The 19,002-nt window shown below is 41.8% G+C and overlaps 1 protein-coding gene across 1 annotated transcript; it reads right to left on the bottom strand.

The window, feature by feature from the left end:
• Positions 1 to 143: 143 nt before the first annotated feature.
• Positions 144 to 13,645, bottom strand: LOC138956164 (C-type lectin-like). The gene is made up of 4 exons (XM_070327603.1): positions 13,332 to 13,645; positions 9,978 to 10,167; positions 1,471 to 1,712; positions 144 to 992 (listed from the first exon to the last, which is right to left on the bottom strand). Exons 1-4 carry the CDS (start codon positions 13,396 to 13,398, stop codon positions 691 to 693), a joined length of 801 nt encoding a protein of 266 aa, XP_070183704.1. The 5' UTR covers positions 13,399 to 13,645; the 3' UTR covers positions 144 to 690.
• Between the last annotated feature and the right edge of the window lie 5,357 nt (positions 13,646 to 19,002).

Genomic DNA, 19,002 nt, shown 5'->3' with positions numbered 1-19,002 from the left:
TTTACATTGTTTATAAACAATTACTTATTTAGCACATGAGCTTCTAAATAATGATTATTTAGCTAAAACTGGTGAAAAAAACATGAAAAAGTATCCAAATAATTATTTGACAAACGGAATGCCATACAACACAACACTTGAGACACTTTCAATTGGCAATACGCAAAACGAATGCCACGAATCCGTCTGGTTCCTGGTTCCAGTAGTTTGAGATCTACGCTGGGCTGAGAGTTTGTTGCGTTTCTTTCGAGTAAAAAACCCATTTGACCTGAACATTTCTCGTATTATCAATAGACGAATGCCGGAAATAACTCTGTCGTGTTTTTATTGGTTGTACGAAGAGTTGTTTTCCCTTGCTTTTCCATCGAAACACTGTGGCAAGCTACACGTGACCACACCGGGCACTCGTCACGAGCGGGTGGGATCAAAGTGGGCGGGGCCTGTGCGCTCTCAAGACTACTACTATTATAAACCATAACAAAAAGACGACCGTCCATCACAAGTGACATCCAAGACATAGGCCCCGCCCACCTCAGTCGTGACGAGTGCCTGTGCACGTGACATTCTAGGCCTACCTCAGTGTTTCTATGGAAACAAGGGAAAGCAACTCTTCCACAACCCATACAAACTTGACCGAGTTATTTCCGAACATGCCGCATAGGACATGTGTAACACAAATTCAAAATCCTTTCAGATGGGAATTTGCAAAACGAAAGCCACATATCCTTGTTGGTCGAGTAGCTTCACATCTTCGTCGGATAGAGCGTTGGCACTTTCGTCCTTTTCGTACAGACGAAGAAGTTTGCAGAGTCGCAGTTGGCTGCTGAAGACGAACACGTCACAATAGTAGTATCGCTGGAGACAGGTGGCGCCACACCCTATCCTGTTAACAGCCGGGAACACGTCAGCTGCTTCAGGCGCCAAGCCGTAATTTTGAAAGGCGTCGCTGCTTATGTCGGTGCGGGTGAATAGCTTCGGGGCTGCGTTCAAATCTGAAACAAGAGACATGATATCGGTTCACGCGACGTGAGTGTGTGAGTTTGAGTGTGTGTGTGTGTGTGTGTGTGTGTGTGTGCGACGGTGCGTGCGTGTGTGCATGCGTGCGTATGTGCGTGCGTGCGTGGTGTGTGTGTGTGTGTTTGTGTGTTTGTGTGTACTATCAATTTCCGAGTTCTAATGGACATGTGGGGGTATATCGTGGATCATTATTGGACAGTCTCTCGTGGATTGAATCTCATTCGACAAACAGTCACGTGACCCCTGCCGCAAATCTTCAATTCAAAAAGTGCAACAAAAAGCTAAAACAAACAACTTTCATTTGATAAAATATCAAATGTTTTGATAAACTTTCGAATGTACGAATTCTTCTTTTGTGAGAAAAAGCGTTCTGGACACAAATACTGATAACCCTTTTCCTTTACGTACGTATAGAAAGTTGCAAAAGATAAACAGAAATGACCATGCACTTACTGGGAAGCCACATTTCGCAGATGTATGGGTGTTTCTCCGAGCATTTTTTGTCCTCCTGCTTATTGACATCAGTCGAGAGGACGTCGATGACACAGTTCTGCGTATGAGGGCCGCCATTTTGACTGGCATCGTTTGGCTGATCGCTCTCCCAACTGGTGTAGGCGATGCTTTGTCCAAACACGCTGCGCAGGTGATCTTCCTGAATGATGTCATTAGACGAGATCCAGTATTCTTCCTCACTTCTGAAAAGGCAATAAAACAGCTAGTAAACGAAATTAACTTCCAATATGGATCATCTCTTGAATCACCTTCTCATTCTTGTTCTGTGTTCGTGGGCTTTAACTCACACTGACATTCGCGTTATTGCACGTGTGGGCTTTTACGTGTGTGGTCGTTTTCCAGCGCCATTTTGGCAATCATACTCCGTTTTCGGGGGAAATTACCATCGATCTTTCTATACTGTTCAAAAAAAGAAACGCATAGCTTGTAATATTTGGTTAATTTAGTTATATGGCTACAAGGATATCCACCAAACTGCAGAAAATGTTTATCTGGTCGTCGACCTTTCGTCCATTGCCACAAGTGAGCTCTGCACGTGACGCATGCGTTATCAGTGGATACAATGTCAAAATTGCTCATTTGGCATGACCACTCGTCATGCTTCAGTGTAATCTCGTGAAACTCGGGGAATATTGAGCTCTCACCATGTCTTCCAAAACCCATAAAAGCGGATTGTTCGCCACAAAGAAATCAGACGACAATTCAGCGACGAAAGATGGCCCGATTGAGCAGAGAAGACCGCCAAATTGCATTGGGTCGTTTACAAGCAGGCCAAAGTCAAAGTGCAATCGCCAGGCACTTCCACGTGTCCCAGAGCACCATCAGTAGACTGTGGGTCAGGTTTCAAGCCACTGGCTCCGTTGCTGACTTGCCACGAGCGGGAAGACCAAGGGCGACAACTGCTGCTCACGACCGCTTCATACGGCTCCGCCACCTCCGGAATCGTTTCCTGTCGGCCTCATCTTCTGTCCAGGCTCTCCCCGGGCCACACCGATTATCGGACCAGACCGTGCGGAACCGCCTGCATGAAGCTGGTTTGAGAGCTCGCAGACCTCACAGAGGAGCTGTCCTCACCCGCCGCCATCGCCAGAACCGAGTGCAGTGGGGCAACCAGCACCTTCGCTGGACCGTCCGGAATCACTGGAGACACGTGTGGTTCAGCGACGAGTCCTACTTCCTGCTCCAGCGACATGATGGTCGGAGGAGGGTCTACCGGAGAGTAAACGAACGTTACGCGCCCAACTGTGTGGATGAGGCACCCGTTCATGGTGGTGGAGGCGTCATGGTGTGGGGGGCGATCAATACCGCTGGAAGGAGCACCCTGGTGCACGTCCAAGGGCGCATAACTGCCCAGCGATACGTGGAGGAAATTCTGCGCCCACACGCCCTTCCTCTTCTGGCTGACCAGGATGCCATATTCCAGCAGGACAACGCTCGCCCGCACACAGCACGACTCACCACCCAGTTCCTCACCGACCACCATGTCCAGGTGCTTCCCTGGCCATCCATGTCGCCAGACATGAACCCGATAGAACACCTCTGGGATGAATTGGACAGACGTGTGCGCAGGCGAGAAGAAGCGCCGGCAAATCACCGCGATCTATTGCAGGCACTTCAGGAGGAGTGGGACACCATCCCACAGCAAGATATCCGGCATCTGATCCAGTCCATGCCCAGAAGGTGCCGGGCAGTTGTTGCTGCTCAAGGCAGTCACACCCCCTACTGACTTGACAGCCTCGGCACCCAATCGTATTGATTGACTGATTGATTTGAAGATGCAAATGAACTGTGTGTGCATTCAACTGTGTCCATACCAAATTTCAAACAAATAATCTAAATATTGGATTTTCTGTTAATTTTTTCGAAAAATAAAACAAATTTGGCAAGTAGCAACTATGCGTTTCTTTTTTTGAACAGTATAAGTTTTACGTGGCATAAGAGCATTTTCCCACTTTACTTGGACTCATACCGAAAGTCTAACACCTTGTTTGCTCATGTGCAAAGTGCGACGTTTCAGTTTAATAAATAAAGACATTTAAGCCTCAATCTTAAATGTTGTTATGTCGGGCGAACGATGTACTCCTGTATTATGAATTGGTTAATTCCTATTCAGCATGTTACTGTGTCAACATTTTGTCTGGAATTGGTGCGACGTATTTGGGTTATTCTCAGACAGCTTAGTCTGGAAGCAAACATCCCGGATGTTTACACCAGCACAGATCTTGTTGCACAATTTTCCAGCTCTAGTTTTCTTCTAATTTGCTAGCTATACCAGTCGCTTTGCTTTTGCACGATCTACAAGTCAACAGTAGTCCTAGCAGTTTCAATTTTAAACCACCCACCCACCCTGCTCGGCACGGTTGGCCTAGTGGTAAGGCGTCCGCCCCGTGATCGGGAGGTCGTGGGTTCGAACCCCGGCCGGGTCATACCTAAGACTTTAAAATTGGCAATCTAGTGGCTGCTCCGCCTGGCGTCTGGCATTATGGAGTTAGTGCTAGGACTGGTTGGTCCGGTGTCAGAATAATGTGACTGGGTGAGACATGAAGCCTGTGCTGCGACTTCTGTCTTGTGTGTGGCGCACGTTAAATGTCAAAGCAGCACCGCCCTGATATGGCCCTTCGTGGTCGGCTGGGCGTTAAACAAACAAACAAACAAACCCACCCTGCTATAGGTTAAGGATTGCCCAATCTCATTACATTTTTATTTATTTTTTATTTTTCATTATAGCATCTGTTTTCGCATTACTGTTGTGTTCCGGTGCTTTGTGGGGGCATAAGACAGACATGGCCACAGGCGAAAGTAATTCTGCTTGGAAGCACACACTATTCTGTAACCTTAAGGATATCTGCAGGATCCTCCCAGGATTGAGCCCTTTACAAAAGGCCATGTTAATTGTTGTGGTCTGGTTCAGTGGAGGAGGGTCCTGTGGCTGCACCATCAACCCACCTGTATCAATTGCTAGTCTTTCTCACTGTGTGAGAGCCAGGGGTTGGCGTGCTAAACAGCGGAGTAATTTGGTTGGTCTACACCCCCAGATTACTTCTGCTAGTATGGTACGTAATAAATAATCGTAGTTGTCAATCTGCAAACTGAAGTCAGCAAACAATTCTCACAGTGCACAGGGAGCGGTCAAGATATTGATTGTTGGTGTGTGTTCAAGTGGAAGGATGCTTTTATTCCGCGTGAAGGTCTTGTGGAGAGGTGTACATGATCGTTTACAAAAAGGAAACGATTTTAAGCTGTTCCCATTTGCATAAATCCGAAACGAGTACGACCCGAATCACTCACTCCATACAGCTTAATCGTGCGTAAAGCGTTCTTGTGTTAGTCTGCAAATTCACATCGATTTGCATCGGAAACTTGCTGAAGAATGTGACTGGGGACCGTGTATGTCAGCACAGTGCGCGAAGATGTTTTCAGCAGAATTGAAACGCTATTGGAATAACATGAGAATATTTGAAAGGAAGAAAAGGTACATTTACATTATCATGGAATATCATGTGTTTTGTCTGCTTGCCACAAAATCGTTGGTAGGTAGGTATTCTGTGGACATACTTCCTCTTCGCACGGTATAGCCAGACTCGGTCATATATCTCCCCTTTGACTCGGAAGCTAACATTTTTAGAGTATTCAAGTATTAACAAATCAGTAAATAAAGTTTCTGATTATAATTGACCAGATTACCAATTAACTAATTATCCTCAAGATTGTGGATACACAACGCGATCTAGCTTTCTTCACTGGAATTGATTTTTTCTTGCATATGCTAACTGACTACAACTTCAAAAAGATGTATGTTTATGTCTCCATTTCATGACAAATGCGCCCTTTCCGGGTCAATTTCAGTGCGATTACTCCCGGGAAATGATTGGGTTTATACCAATACCTGCTTTGCATAGAGATTACGGACTGTTCTACTTTTAACTTACATTGGGATTCCCGAGAGACTTTCTTTGTTTAGTGGGGCACTTACGGGGGTCGAGGCTTGTCGAGCGCGTTTGACCAAAACAGGAACATAAAATTGCAGTCAAAGGGTGTACTAAACCGAGTTACACGACTGCTTTGAACGAATTTTTGATTGTTCATCATCAAAAGTATGATACAATAAATTCGGCAGAGAAGATAAAAGAGAGCTGTTGATCATACATTCCTTGTGTTACAGTGTCTTAGGGGTTGTTGGCAAAAGAAATCTTGGGTCATAGTGCACAAGAAGAAAGCTGGAAAAAAAGATTGGTTGCTTGTGTTCGAGTACTTTATGGACAGTTTGGTGTACGCTGTCGCCAGGAATAGCAGTCTGAATGTTCTGAAAGATATTAATAGGTATACCACCGAACATATATATCAAAGAAAGTTTTCCATACATTGCTGAATCTCTCTCTCTCTCTCTCTCTCTCTCTCTCTCTCTCTCTCTCTCTCTCTCTCTCTCTCTCTCTCTCTCTCTCTCTCTCTCTCTCTCTCTCTCTCTCTCTCTACAAAAATGGGGTACAGGTGCTTGGTAGATGTTGAGATGCGCAAGCATTTAACACAAACACACACACACACACACACACACACACACACACACACACACACACACACACACACACACACACACACACACACAAATACACACACACTCGCACACACACATTTTAAGTTGCTGGAATATTCCCGACTGACCCTGACAGAGTTGTGTAACGTTACAAAACAGACAAATAAACAGCTTATATTGATCCGTTTGTGAACCCGTCTCAGATTTTAATCATTCTAAATTACATATAATAATCTTCTTCAGTGGTCACGGGGCTAGACTTATATTAATAAACTGTTTACCTTACACTTCAAAAGAACGGTTTTTTCTTCTTTGTGTTCAATTTATCGTAATGCCACATCCAATGGAATTGTTTATGACTGAAACGTTTGATGAAATTACGTCTCGGAAAAATGCATATATGCTTCTTAAATCACATTTTGTCAGTGATTAATGTACTCATTTTTGTACGTGTGTGTGTGTGTGTGTGTGTGTGTGTGTGTGTGTGTGTGTGTGTGTGTGTGTGTGTAAGTGCGCGCGTGCTGGCGTGCGTGCGTGCGTATGTGTATGTGTGTGTGTGTCAGTGTGTGACCGTAGCGTGCGTGCGTGCGTGCGTGCGCGTACATGTGTGCTGTAAGATGTGACAAAAAAAGTAACATTTGCCGATAGATCAGAAACTAGATTCTGTTTGATGGTTTGTTTCTTTGTTGACGACAGCGGCTCGTCTTTGGCGACGGGTAAGTAGCTTGCAGGAGGAGAAATTTTTGTTCATGGGCGATTTCTGTGACGTATGTACCACGGTCAGCCCCATTTTGTTGTGAAATACGTCATCAGTTTGTGTACACAGGAAGTTGTGACATCCGTCACCCTATGGGAGGTGTGAAGGCAACATTGTTCATCAGTAGAAAGTTGTGAAATCCGTCACCCTATGGGAGGGGTGAAGGCAAAATTGGTCATCACTGAGTTTGTGTAACACAGGAAGTTGTGAAATACGTCATCCTATGGGAGGTGTGACGGCAAAATTGTTCAACAAAAACATCATAGGTCGAACTGTGCAGGGTCAACCGCAACAAACTCTAACCATTCATACTTTGAAGTATTTGAGTGACTTATATACCGACATTTTTATTTCTTATTTTTAGCACAGGTGTAGGAAAAAATCATGAACCAAAATGTTATTTATTTTTTAATTTAACATTTGTTTTACAAATGTGACCATGGTCTTTCAAACATACAGTGACATTAAACATTGTTATGTTGAAAAAAAGAAAAAAAGCTTTTGTGCACAAATCAGAAAATACATTGTACATTTTACCTACAGGCCAAACAGTGTCCGTGGCGGCAAAGGACCTATATTTTTAGATCAGTCACTGTGGCAAGTTGTCAAGAACAGGCGCTTGCATTTGGATGTGTCCACTGATAGTAGGTTTGGTTGTGATCATGATCAATCAGAATAATGTAGGAATAAAAATGTATGACAGTTTGGTATGATGCCATGTAATTCACATATGCTGAAATATGATATTATACATCATATAATATTAATATGGCTGTTGCCATGACCATGAACCCCAAGAAAGGTTTAATGTTATGTAAAATCAAAATACCAAAATCAAGCACCTATTACACGGCTGTTCCTAGCTTACGATTAAGTTGGCAGCTAAATAGGTCATGACCCTCGGTCACGGCTGCTCCCTGTATTTCGGTCCCTGCTGCCAACGCTACAGCGCGCGAGCAACGAAAAGCAGTCTCGCCCTGCGCAATACTACCGCATAATGCGTAACGCAAGTGTGTCAAATGTGACCACCCCTTTTATGATAGCAAAGAGGGCAAAGGTGCCCCGTATGATTTCCGTTCTTTTCTGTGGAAAAAAAAGCAGGTGTGTGGATGGATCGTGTCGCAATTCCGTTGCGTTCACGATACCACCCTACGTCTGCGGGATTTGATTTGGTTGTTTAATTGAGGAGACGTTTTCCGGGGAGTCTTGTACGTTGTAAAGTTTCATATGTGTCGGTGATTGTTTGACCACACGCGCACATTCAGGAATCGGCGGAAATCGACATTTTTTGGCCTCGGACATACGTACAGGGTTGCTCGCGCACCAACGCACACCGTGCACACGATCGACCCCCGTCCCCCACCCCCACCCCCACATAAATACACACGGTGACATACTCTGTCAGTGATACTCTATCTCTGTCTGGCTGGCTGGCTGGCTGGCTGGCTGGCTGTCTCTCTCTCTCTCTCTCTCTCTCTCTCTCTCGATCTCTATCTCTCTTGTATGCTTCTTTAGGGTTTTTTATTTTATTTTTTTTTTTTTTTTAAGATACCAACAGGAAAGTACTGCTCAAACTATGCAGCAGGAGTTCAGGCCATCATGCAAGCAGCCTCCATGATTCATGACTCGGAAAGCGAATGCCCCCAAGTTGTTTTCCTCTCCGATGCACTGTCTGCCTTGGAAGCCCTTGCAGGAAACAAACTTCCTCGTCTGATGGAGAAACTCCAGGAGCTTGCCAAGACTCGACGAGTAGTCCTGCAATGGGTTCCAGCACACTGCGGAATTCCAGGCAATGAAACAGCTGATGAGCTCGCCAAACTCGGAGCCAGGGAGGAACAACCAGACAACCCAGTCAGCTTCGCTGAAAAGAAAACCCTCGTGAAGGCAGCAATGCGACCACAATCCACGAGAGACGCATATCATCTCCTAGAACGATGACAGCAAGTAGTGATCATGCGACTACGAACTGGTCACTGTCGCCTCAACGCCCACATGTTCAGGAAGCTGAAGCTGACCCCATCACCAACCTGTCCCTGTGGTCTGGAAGACCAGACTCCAGAACATGTCTTAATGACATGCCCCCAACTCAAACCAATCAGAGACAAAGTGTGGCCAGCATCAGTCCCTCTCCGCACCAAACTCTATGGGAGCAGACAAGACCTGGAAGCCACGACGTCATTCGTCTCGCAGACTAAACTGATGGTGTGACGGCGAACGCAAGAAGAAGAAGAAGAAAGGTTTTTTTTACATTTCGTCAAGTTTTGACTAAATGTTTTAACGTAGAGGGGGGAATCGAGACGAGGGTCGTGGTGTATGTGCGTGTGTGTGTGTGTGTGTGTGTGTGTGTGTGTGTGTGTGTGTGTGTGTGTGTGTGTGTGTGTGTGTGTGTCTGTCTGTCTGTCTATGCGTGTGTGTGTGTAGAGCGATTCAGACTAAACTACTGGACCGATCTTTATGAAATTTGACATGAGAGTTCCTGGGTATGATATCCCCAGACGTGTTTTTCATTTTTTTGATAAATGTCTTTGATGACGTCATATCCGGCTTTTCGTGAAAGTTGAGGCGGCACTGTCACGCTCTCATTTTTCAACCAAATTGGTTGAAATTTTGGTTAAGTAAGTAATCTTCGACGAAGCCCGGACTTCGGTATTGCATTTCAGCTTGGTGGCTTAAAAATTAATTAATGACTTTGGTCATTAAAAATCTGAAAATTGTAAAAAAACAAAAACAAATTATAAAACGATCCAAATTTACGTTCATCTTATTCTCCATCATTTTTGGATTCCAAAAACATATAAATATGTTATATTTGGATTAAAAACAAGCTCTGAAAATTAAAAAAAATTTAAATTATTATCAAAATTAAATTGTCGAAGTCAATTTAAAAACACTTTCATCTTATTCCTTGTTGGTTCCTGATTCCAAAAATATATAGATATGATATGTTTGGATTAAAAACACGCTCAGAAATTGTTTACCTGTACCAACAGGTGTAGAACTCCCTGTTTCTTTGATAGTGTCAATGTTTCGGCTCGTGTTGATCCTGGGGTCAACTGAATTTCTTTGTTTCTTAGTTTTGTACATGTACATCACAATCACTGAATCAGTCACGTCCTTTCATTATTCCCACAAAAGGTTCGCAGTGAGTAAACAACTTACGAGAGAACATTAGAAGTGCCAATGCTTGTCGCCAAGAAGATTTTGACATCGTCAGAGTCGACATGGACCAGAGTAGCGTCTTCCTTACTGCAGGCGTCCCGGGCATCGTACCAGGACTTGTCTGAGTTGTAGGCCCTGACACAAGACCTGTGCTTGGTGTTCTCTATCCAGCCACTGGGGCACGTGCTACCTAAGAGAAAGCACACAGTGGTTGTATATGGGTGCGTCTCAGAAACTGATCCTTTTGTGTGTGCCATAATCAAATTAGCCCACAATTGAAACATACTGAATTTTAAATCATGATATTGGTATTTTTGAGAAGTAAAATGAATAAAGAAATAGTACAAACAAAACTGAGTATTTTGCATGATTATTATGAAGGTTGTTTTGCGAAAGAAATGATTGGATGCGTGAAAAATGGAGGTCTGATCTGTGACATGAACCATCAACTAGTTTTGCACCTCACTACAATAATCGTTTAGAATGTCCAAGGACTGCTATTCTTGTTATGTGTGTTTGGTTTAAGTGTACTTGACAGTTGAAATGTTATTTTGTCCACAGAATTGTTTTTTTAAACGAAATTAATCGCTTGAAAGTTTGCCATCACTGTCGTAACATAGGTTTCCACACGCGTGCAACAGCAACAAGTCCTAAATTTGAACTTTAGAATTTGCATATTCATCTTCAACACGATCTTGACATGAAAGGGCATAGAAAATCGCTAAGCTAAATGTTATTTAAGTATTATTTTCTCAAAATTGCATCTGCAAACTAAGTTGAAAGTTGCGCAATATGACATGCTTCTTCAAAATTCAGTTACGATGGTGAACGGTTTTGCAAATAATGTTCAGAGTTTTGAAGAAAGATTAGAACTATTTTGCGCGTAGTGACTTAGAGGTGCGGGTGACTACGCATGCGCAGTTACAGAGAGAAATAGTTCAGCTTCCAGCAGCGAAGAAAGATTTCGAGAATGTTTCCGAAGTCTGTGATTTTGTTACGACAGTGATCAACACCCAAGGTTCTTGAGAAAAGGTGAGTTTTTGCTGCTATGATATTCTATGAAGTGAAAAATTAGGCTAAACATTTTTGAATAATAGTTTTTCTTTCGATTTCACCTAGTCAAAACTTGACTAAATGTTTTAACATAGAGGGGGAATCGAAACGAGGGTCGTTGTGTGTGTGTGTGTCTGTCTGTGCGTGTGTGTGTGTGTAGAGCGATTCAGACTAAACTACTTGACCGATCTTTATGAAATTTGACATGAGAGTTCCTGGGTATGATATCCCCGGACGTTTTTTTCTTTTTTTCGACAAATACTTTTGATGACGTCATATCCGGCTTTTTGTAAAAGTTGAGGCGGCACTGTCACACCCTCATTTTTCAATTAAATTGATTGAAATTTTTGTAAAGCAATCTTCGACGAAGGCCGGACTTCGGTATTGCATTTCAGCTTGGTGGCTTAAAAATTAATTAATGACTTTGGTCATTAAAAATCTGAAAATTGTAATAATTTTTTTTTTATATAAAACGATCCACATTTACGTTCATCTTATTTTACATCATTTCCTGATTCCAAAAACATATAAATATGTTATATTTGGATTAAAAACAAGCTCTGAAAATTAAAAATATAAAAAATTATGATCAAAATTAAATTTCCGAAATCCATTTAAAGGAACGGTAAGTGTCAATGTTTTCTTTAATTGTAAAAGTTGTATGTTCAATGGAATGGTAAGTCTGAACAAAATAATTACTTTATTTTGTTTTTAGCCAGTGAATGTGGATGCATCAAAATCTTGATAGACATTAAACAAATTCATGTTAGTGAAACTAGTACACATATTGCATCAATCTTTAGTTGAAATCGCAGGTACTTGCATGTTTCAGGTGCAAGAGATTCGACCTGATGAACTGGTGGTAACGTTCCTTCGAAGGAAACCGGAGGAGAACTACTATTGCTTTCCAGGGATCGATGATATTTCCTTAGTCCCTACATCTGATGCAACCATGATTCGTGACCCCACCTTCAATGCCAGGGGGCATCATTTCTTTTAAAATAAATTAATTAACTGCAAGTGGCAACTGTTCTATATGTAACCAATGCCTTTGGTTTATTGTCTTAACAATTGAATGAACCACTTTTGAACATTTGCATTCTTCATGTCAAACCTTATAATACATGTCTATAGTTGTTCGTTTCCGAGTTACGTCGGTGATGAACTTTTCCTTAATGTTTCTCTTTTTTGGGGCAAAGTTTGCTTGATTTTGTGCAGCTTTTTTTCTTTCTGTTCCTAATTTAGTGTTTGGCATTTTACCTAAGAAGAATCTGGTTGCAAAATCAGCTTCATTTAGTAAAGTTTGTGGAAAAAAGCACAACCGTTTCTTTGTTACAAAAGTGATGTTTCCATGTTACATCGGTGACCATTTTGCATTCTTTTGGGATAACTTTCTAACATTTTGTCTTAGAGCAACAAATCTTTGTATATATGCTATTGTGAAGGTTAAATGTCAATAAGACTGAATGAATGCCATGTATCAACATGTTCTGATCAGGATATCATTAATTAATTTTCATTTTTGTATTGAAATTTTGACGAATGCATGGAACTTTGAAAAAAACATTATTTTGTTGTTTGCATGAAGTCATTTCATATTGAACTCTATAATGGCTTGTGATTCAACAATAATAACTGAATAAAAGTCGTTTTCAGCCTTATAAATGCAGTTTTTTTGTCTTTTATTGTTTCCATGTTACACGGGTGATTTTGCACACATGGTCCAAATAATGCTCAATATATGGCAAACTAAAGGCAATGTTATATTTTTTCTTGTTTAAACTGAAAAGGTACACCCTGAGAAGTGTGTAAATAGTATTATCAAAGTTTTCTGGGAAGATTTTACTTTTGGTGATAATGTCACAAACAGAGGACGAGATTCTGAGACGCATCCATATATATATATACAATCGAACCTCCCTTTTAAGACCCCCAATTTAAGGCTCTCCCCAATTTAAGACCTTACTTTGTAAGATGTTGTGTTCATAATAACGTCTGTAAATTTATCTTAAGACTCCCTCTATCATTTAGCTGCATGCTGTCGTTGTGTTGTCTATACTAAGGGATAAGACAGTAGAAATCAGAAACAGACGGATTGCTTACGTTCCAAACTCAAGGTTCAAAAACAAGATAGGTTTGCTGGTTTCGTTTTGTTCTGTCTTACAAACTAGGCTGGAAAATGTTTTTTTTACAATTTAATGTAGCTTACATTTTCTTGTTCTTTGTTCTTATTTATCTTCGTCTTCGTCTTTTGGGTAATGTCTGAACCTTTCTTCGGTCAAAATTGTATGAAAGACTCACCTTCAGCTATGACGACAAAGAGGCACAGTTCAAGAAGACCCAGCAAGAAACACGGTCTTTCCATCATGAAGCTCCGTTGAGTTCTGGTCGTCCTGGAGCTGAAACCACGGCCTGGTAATGCAAGACTCGTGTTGATTTTGCGATCAATATCAATCGATATGGAATAACCTTAGTTTTTCACTGATTTCTAAGTCAGTTTCTCTTTTTTCTTTTTCTTTCTTTCTTTCTTTCTTCTTTCTTTCTTTCTTTATTTCTTGCTTGTTTCTTCTTCCTAAAAAAAAAAATACCGTGCAAATAAACAGCGTTGGTAAAGTTGTGTCTACGTCATGCTCTGTTTGTTTTTGAGCTCGTTCTTGAGCTAAAGGAGCATTCACACGAGCAGTATTGTTGGCATGCCACATTATGTATAAATATGTGTGTGTTTCGGTTGCTCTTTTTTTTCTTTCTTCTTTTACTTCCTTCTTTTCCCCTGTTAAAAACCTCTTTCGTCATACCTTATATTCGACTGCCAAATCAGATATTATATTGCTTTTAAGAGCACGCTTATAAGCTTAGCTTGTTGTGTTCCATTTATTGAATTTATTGTATGCGGCATTGTTATTTGTTATTATCTGAATAAAACTGTTTAAACCAATGTGTGTATGTGTGGCTCTCTCTCTCTCTCTCTCTCTCTCTCTCTCTCTCTCTCTCTCTCTCTCTCTCTCTCTCTCTCTCTCTCTCTCTCTCTCTCTCTCTCTCTCTCTTATACTCTACTCTTTTTTGCTTTCAAGGTCCTCTTTATGCTATATCATTTCTCACGCATATACAATGCATCCAACTTCATGTGTCAGTTATTGCAGAAGGACCCTTTGTTAAATCTAATGTCAGAAAACAAATCATTGATATATCAACAAGGATGTCATCTGGTGTCCGCAGTTGGCTGAAACCCTACTCTAATGTCAAATTGTCGAAAACTTAATTTCCGTCATTTTGCCAAAGGTGCCGACCATTTTTACAATGGGGGAAATATGACGCCAAGGACTGGCTTAAACTTCAAATTTGATTTTAGAACAAGAAAAAATGCTTCCAACGAAAAAAAGGTATGCTATTAGAAACTTACGAACTCACTCTTCCTTAAAGGCTGCCATACTCGTAGCGTTCATTAATTAATTCATATTGTTTACATGTGCCAATAATGTTATAAAACTGTACCTAAGGGGATATAATAACGATTGGCTGTAGCTTTCGAACACAGAAAAAATTATTTCAGTATTGCAAAGTGGTGTTGATAGTGTCCAATGTAAACAGAACAGTCTCAAACGCCATCTTTGGTTTACGAAACGTCACGAAGTGACGTCAACGGTCTAAAAATAGCCCAAGTCCTGGAGAACTGTTGCTAAACAATGCAATAAAGAATTAATTATTTCTCGTAATTGGTAAGGACTTCAAACCTAAAACTTTGCAGGAAGCTTAATTTATACATCCCTGCAACGATGGGAAAAGCTCTGGAAGTAATCAAACTAATTAAATAGGACTATATCAGCCTTTAATGTAACCAACGCGCACCATGAAGTCTCAAGAAAATAGTTGAGTGTGAACGCGTCTTAATCTACTGTCCACCCCCACCACTCCACCCCCTCTGATTTCAAATGACATCCGAACACAGGACATCAACCCAGAGTGAACATATGAAATAGGCTACAGCGTATGTGGGCCTATGAGCTGAAAGTCTTGACTTTCTTGGACGGATGTGTGTGTGTGTGTGTGTGTGTGTGTGTGTGTGTGTGTGTGCATGTGTGCATGTGTGTGTGAGTGTGGTGTGTGTGTGTGAGTGGTGTGTGTGTGTGCGTGTGTGTAGACCCTGCTATCACAGATTAAAAAATTGTGTTCAGATTATATTTTTTCGGTCTTTTTTTTTCGTGCGTGCAGTGCGTGTGTGTGAATTCCGCGCCTGTCAGTGTCAATGAATGTCAGTGTGCTTGTTTTTTTCTTGAAACAACAATCCCATTACCAATAACAAGCAAAGTTATCGACCTCCTTTCATCCCAAACCTCACTTTTAAAGTGCAGACAGCATAGCCGCTTGCCTGCCCCGAAGGGAGCTTATCCACTTTCAACAATTCACGCATTATCTCCCTTCCTGTGGTTGAAATGAAAGTCTTGTCTTGAGCGGAGTACGGGTCGATTTAGCCTGTTAAAACTACTCCTCTTTGTGATGTATCAATACTTCTGCATGACTTGTGTTAATGATTGCAGGGGAAAGGCTCCTAATATGGACCGGCTCCTAATATGGACCACCTCCTGTTCTGACAAACTAACGGCGCTAGAGCGCTCAAAACAATTTCATTCGCTTTGTTCACCCTCTCCGGATAAGTTTCACATGTCAAAACAGTTGCAGAAACACAAACCTCAAAACCGTTAGGCTTTTTCGCTTTTTTACACTTTTGGCAGCGTTCACTCTAAATGTGCCGCCTAAAACGGACTCGTTTCTGCCCACAGCCAAAGCTTTCATAACACAAAAATTGCTATATATGACAGCGAAGACAGTATTTGTTACATTTTAACAGTGTGTACCCCGAGTTTCTACTGCAAACAAAAAATAATAACAAAACCTCAAAATATGTGTGAGTCCCCTAATATGGACCACCTTTAACAAATCGAAGAAAATAAAAACTAAAGACAATTAATTCATTAAGAAGCTTGCTGAAAATAACCTATAACTAGCCCTTGAAATTTCAACAAAATATAACAAATAGTCTTTTTTTTGTGGAAGTTGATAATTTCACTTATTTTCACTCTTGTTTTTGATAAGCTTCTTTAGTTTCCTGGTGTGCTTCAAATAATGCTCTCATCAACCCGAAACAGCTAAATCTAAAGCATATTTTAATTAGTCTGACTTGCACACTAAGTTGTATCATGTTTTTTTGAAGTTTTGGGGGCTTTTTACAGTGATTCGGGAAGGCCGCTTCACTGGTCCATATTGGGCGCCCAGGCTCCTAATATGGACCATTTGTGATTTTTTCTGTATTTAATTTTTGCTGAAGGTCTATCAAAGCTATTTCACTCTAATTAGGCCTAACGGTTAAACTAAGAGAGAAGGACTACCAACCACAAAATGAAACTTCTTCGCAAGAAAATGAGCTAGTTATCAGCAATAAACAATAAATGGTCCATATTAGGGGCCCTTCCCCTACGAAGAGCTATATGCATCTCTCCACTCAGTGAAGCCGAATGAATGAACCAAGAAACCAGATATTTGACCATGATAAAAGGCATTAGATTTGGCGAAGCTGGTAAAGAGGGTTTGGTATGTATTTACACCGTTGCCTGTGACGGCCAAAACATTGCGTTAGATCCTATTGTGTGTCATGATTCATAAAAGATGGTTGATTGGAGGCCTGCTCAAATTGACACATTAAAACACAAAATGGCAAAGAAGATGAAAGGTGCGCGCTACACTGAAAATTAGTTGGCACTAGCATGAAGTGATAGTAACCATCCAAACACCATCATGTTCACCCCTCCTGCAACCCGCCCTTTTGAATCCCCTCCTCTTTAAAAAAAAAAAAAAATCGATCCTTGATCACTGTGTGTGTTTGTTTGTTTGTTCGTTCATGGGCTGAAACTCCCACGGCTTTTACGTGTATGACCGTTTTTACCCCGCCATTTAGGCAGCCATACGCCGCTTTCGGAGGAAGCATGCTGGGTATTTTCGTGTTTCTATAACCCACCGAACTCTGACATGGATTACAGGATCTTTTTCGTGCGCACTTGGCTTGCATGTACACACGGGGGTGGTCGGACACCGAGGAGAGTCTGCACACAAAGTTGACTGAGAAATAAATCTCTCGCCGAACGTGGGGACGAACTCACGCTGACAGCGGCCAACTGGATACAAATCCAGCGCGCTACCGACTGAGCTACATCCCCGCCCACTGTGTCTGTGTATGTGTGTGTGTGTGTTTCACCCCGACTGATGTACGGTACAAAATAATAGTTGCCAGTTACAGCCTGAAAACACAAACGAAGGCGTTTTGTACGTTGTTTTCTTTCTTCCTGTCTGTGAGGGGTGGTATACACGAGAAGGTGCCGAACTGTGACTTCAACCAATCCGAACTGCTTAGATCACACCCAGTTGGACACTTTCGAGTCTCGTGCACATCACCCCTCATGTCAGTCACGCGATAGGTTGAAGAGAATGTCAATGACACTGAGCAGAAAAAGAGCACAAGCACACCACATGAAGCAGATGAGATCTTGGAAGAAGAATCACAAAAAGACTTACTGATCCCGAAGTCAATGTTCGTGCTTTAAGAAGAAAGAAAAAATGTTAAAAAAAAAGTTTAAAAAAAACCCACTGAATTTAAGCGAAACCTGCGTGTATTGTGGACACGCAATGAAAAAGGTGGGCCATTAGGGGTTGAAATATCTTTCTTTGAGAAAAGCGTTTGAGAAACTGGGACATGTATGTGTCAAGTTCAATGAAAAGCTATGTTTTGAAATGATTTTAAGTTCATGTAAGAAAAATAAGCTTTAATCTGTGTGCATCTGTTGGGGGGGGAGGGGGGGAGGGGGGGGTGGTAATAGTCAGAGATTAATGTGGCGAGTGAGGGTTCGAGCAAAGTATAGCTTTCATCGTGATTCACGCATTTGTCAAGCAAGACAATTAGAGAGAGAAAAATCACGTAATGATAAGAGCACTTCAGTCTGGTTTATCCTTGGCTCAATGGCTGTCTGGGCCCGGCGGTTTAAACGACTGGCATGTATTGCTTATCAAACATGCTCAATGTTCAACTGCACCCTTTCTGTACAGAAAGTGCAATGCTCTGTGGATGCATCCACCACTTTTGTCTGTAACCCTGAGGTGGATGAAGTCGAGCATTACACCTCTTGAAAGAAAACTCGAAATGGATTGGAGCGCAAATATCCACAAACTGCTTCTCGCTTCCTATACTATACTCATCAATGTCAGCGTGTCCGCTGAAGGGCACTGAAGTTTGGGTTGCACTTAGAACTTGAATTGATTCAGTTCATGTGAGTGGACTCCGTGGGAAAGGGAAGTTCGAAGAGACCTCAAGTAGACGTAGCCTACATTCATCGTTACAGTGGCTTCGGAATCGAGCTAGATGCTGATCTTTAACGCTGCAGTCAGGATATTTCTTTGTTCTGTGTTCCTGAACAATTGGCATTTATGAGCAGTCTTGATTTAGGCTTTGTTTATTTGTTTGTTTGCTTGTTGTTGTTTTTTGTCGATAAAACGATTGCCTCTTAAATATCCCCGTGGGACCAAAGAAGGAAGTCTTGTGGGAGACAAACTTAAGTAACCCAAGCTAAATGACTCGATCGAACACGGTCCAGGGTCAAACACAGCGTTGAACATTTTATTCTGAGGTGAAGCTCCAGATAACTACAGTTTGGCGGTTGGAGTGGGTCACAGTGTGCAAGGGTTCAAATAGAACAATGTGTATGTTTATTCTTACACGCACACACACACACACACACACACACGCACACGCTCGCGCGCACACTCACTGACACACACACACGGCACACACACACACCGTAAACTCAGACCGGATCGAGGAGTGACATCATTCCAAACCCACAGACCTCCTCGTAGTCTCATTTAAAACTAAACAAGAAAATTGGTTGATTAAAATCAACATGGCCGAAGCAATGTTTTCATAAAAGAA

Source organism: Littorina saxatilis, linkage group LG2 (genome assembly GCF_037325665.1).
Source record: "Littorina saxatilis isolate snail1 linkage group LG2, US_GU_Lsax_2.0, whole genome shotgun sequence".
In the NCBI taxonomy this organism is placed as follows: Eukaryota; Metazoa; Mollusca; class Gastropoda; order Littorinimorpha; family Littorinidae; genus Littorina; species Littorina saxatilis.
This window is presented reverse-complemented; position numbering and strand designations above follow the sequence as displayed.

Excerpts from the sequence above, each read along its gene's own strand:
- LOC138956164 (XM_070327603.1), bottom strand. The coding sequence starts at position 13,398 with ATGATGGAAAGACCGTGTTTCTTGCTGGGTCTTCTTGAACTGTGCCTC. Across the intron at positions 1,713-9,977 it reads GGCACTTCTAATGTTCTCTC|AAGTGAGGAAGAATACTGGA; the intron begins GTAAGTTGTTTA and ends TTGCCTTTTCAG. Across the intron at positions 993-1,470 it reads CTGCGAAATGTGGCTTCCCA|ATTTGAACGCAGCCCCGAAG; the intron begins GTAAGTGCATGG and ends CTCTTGTTTCAG.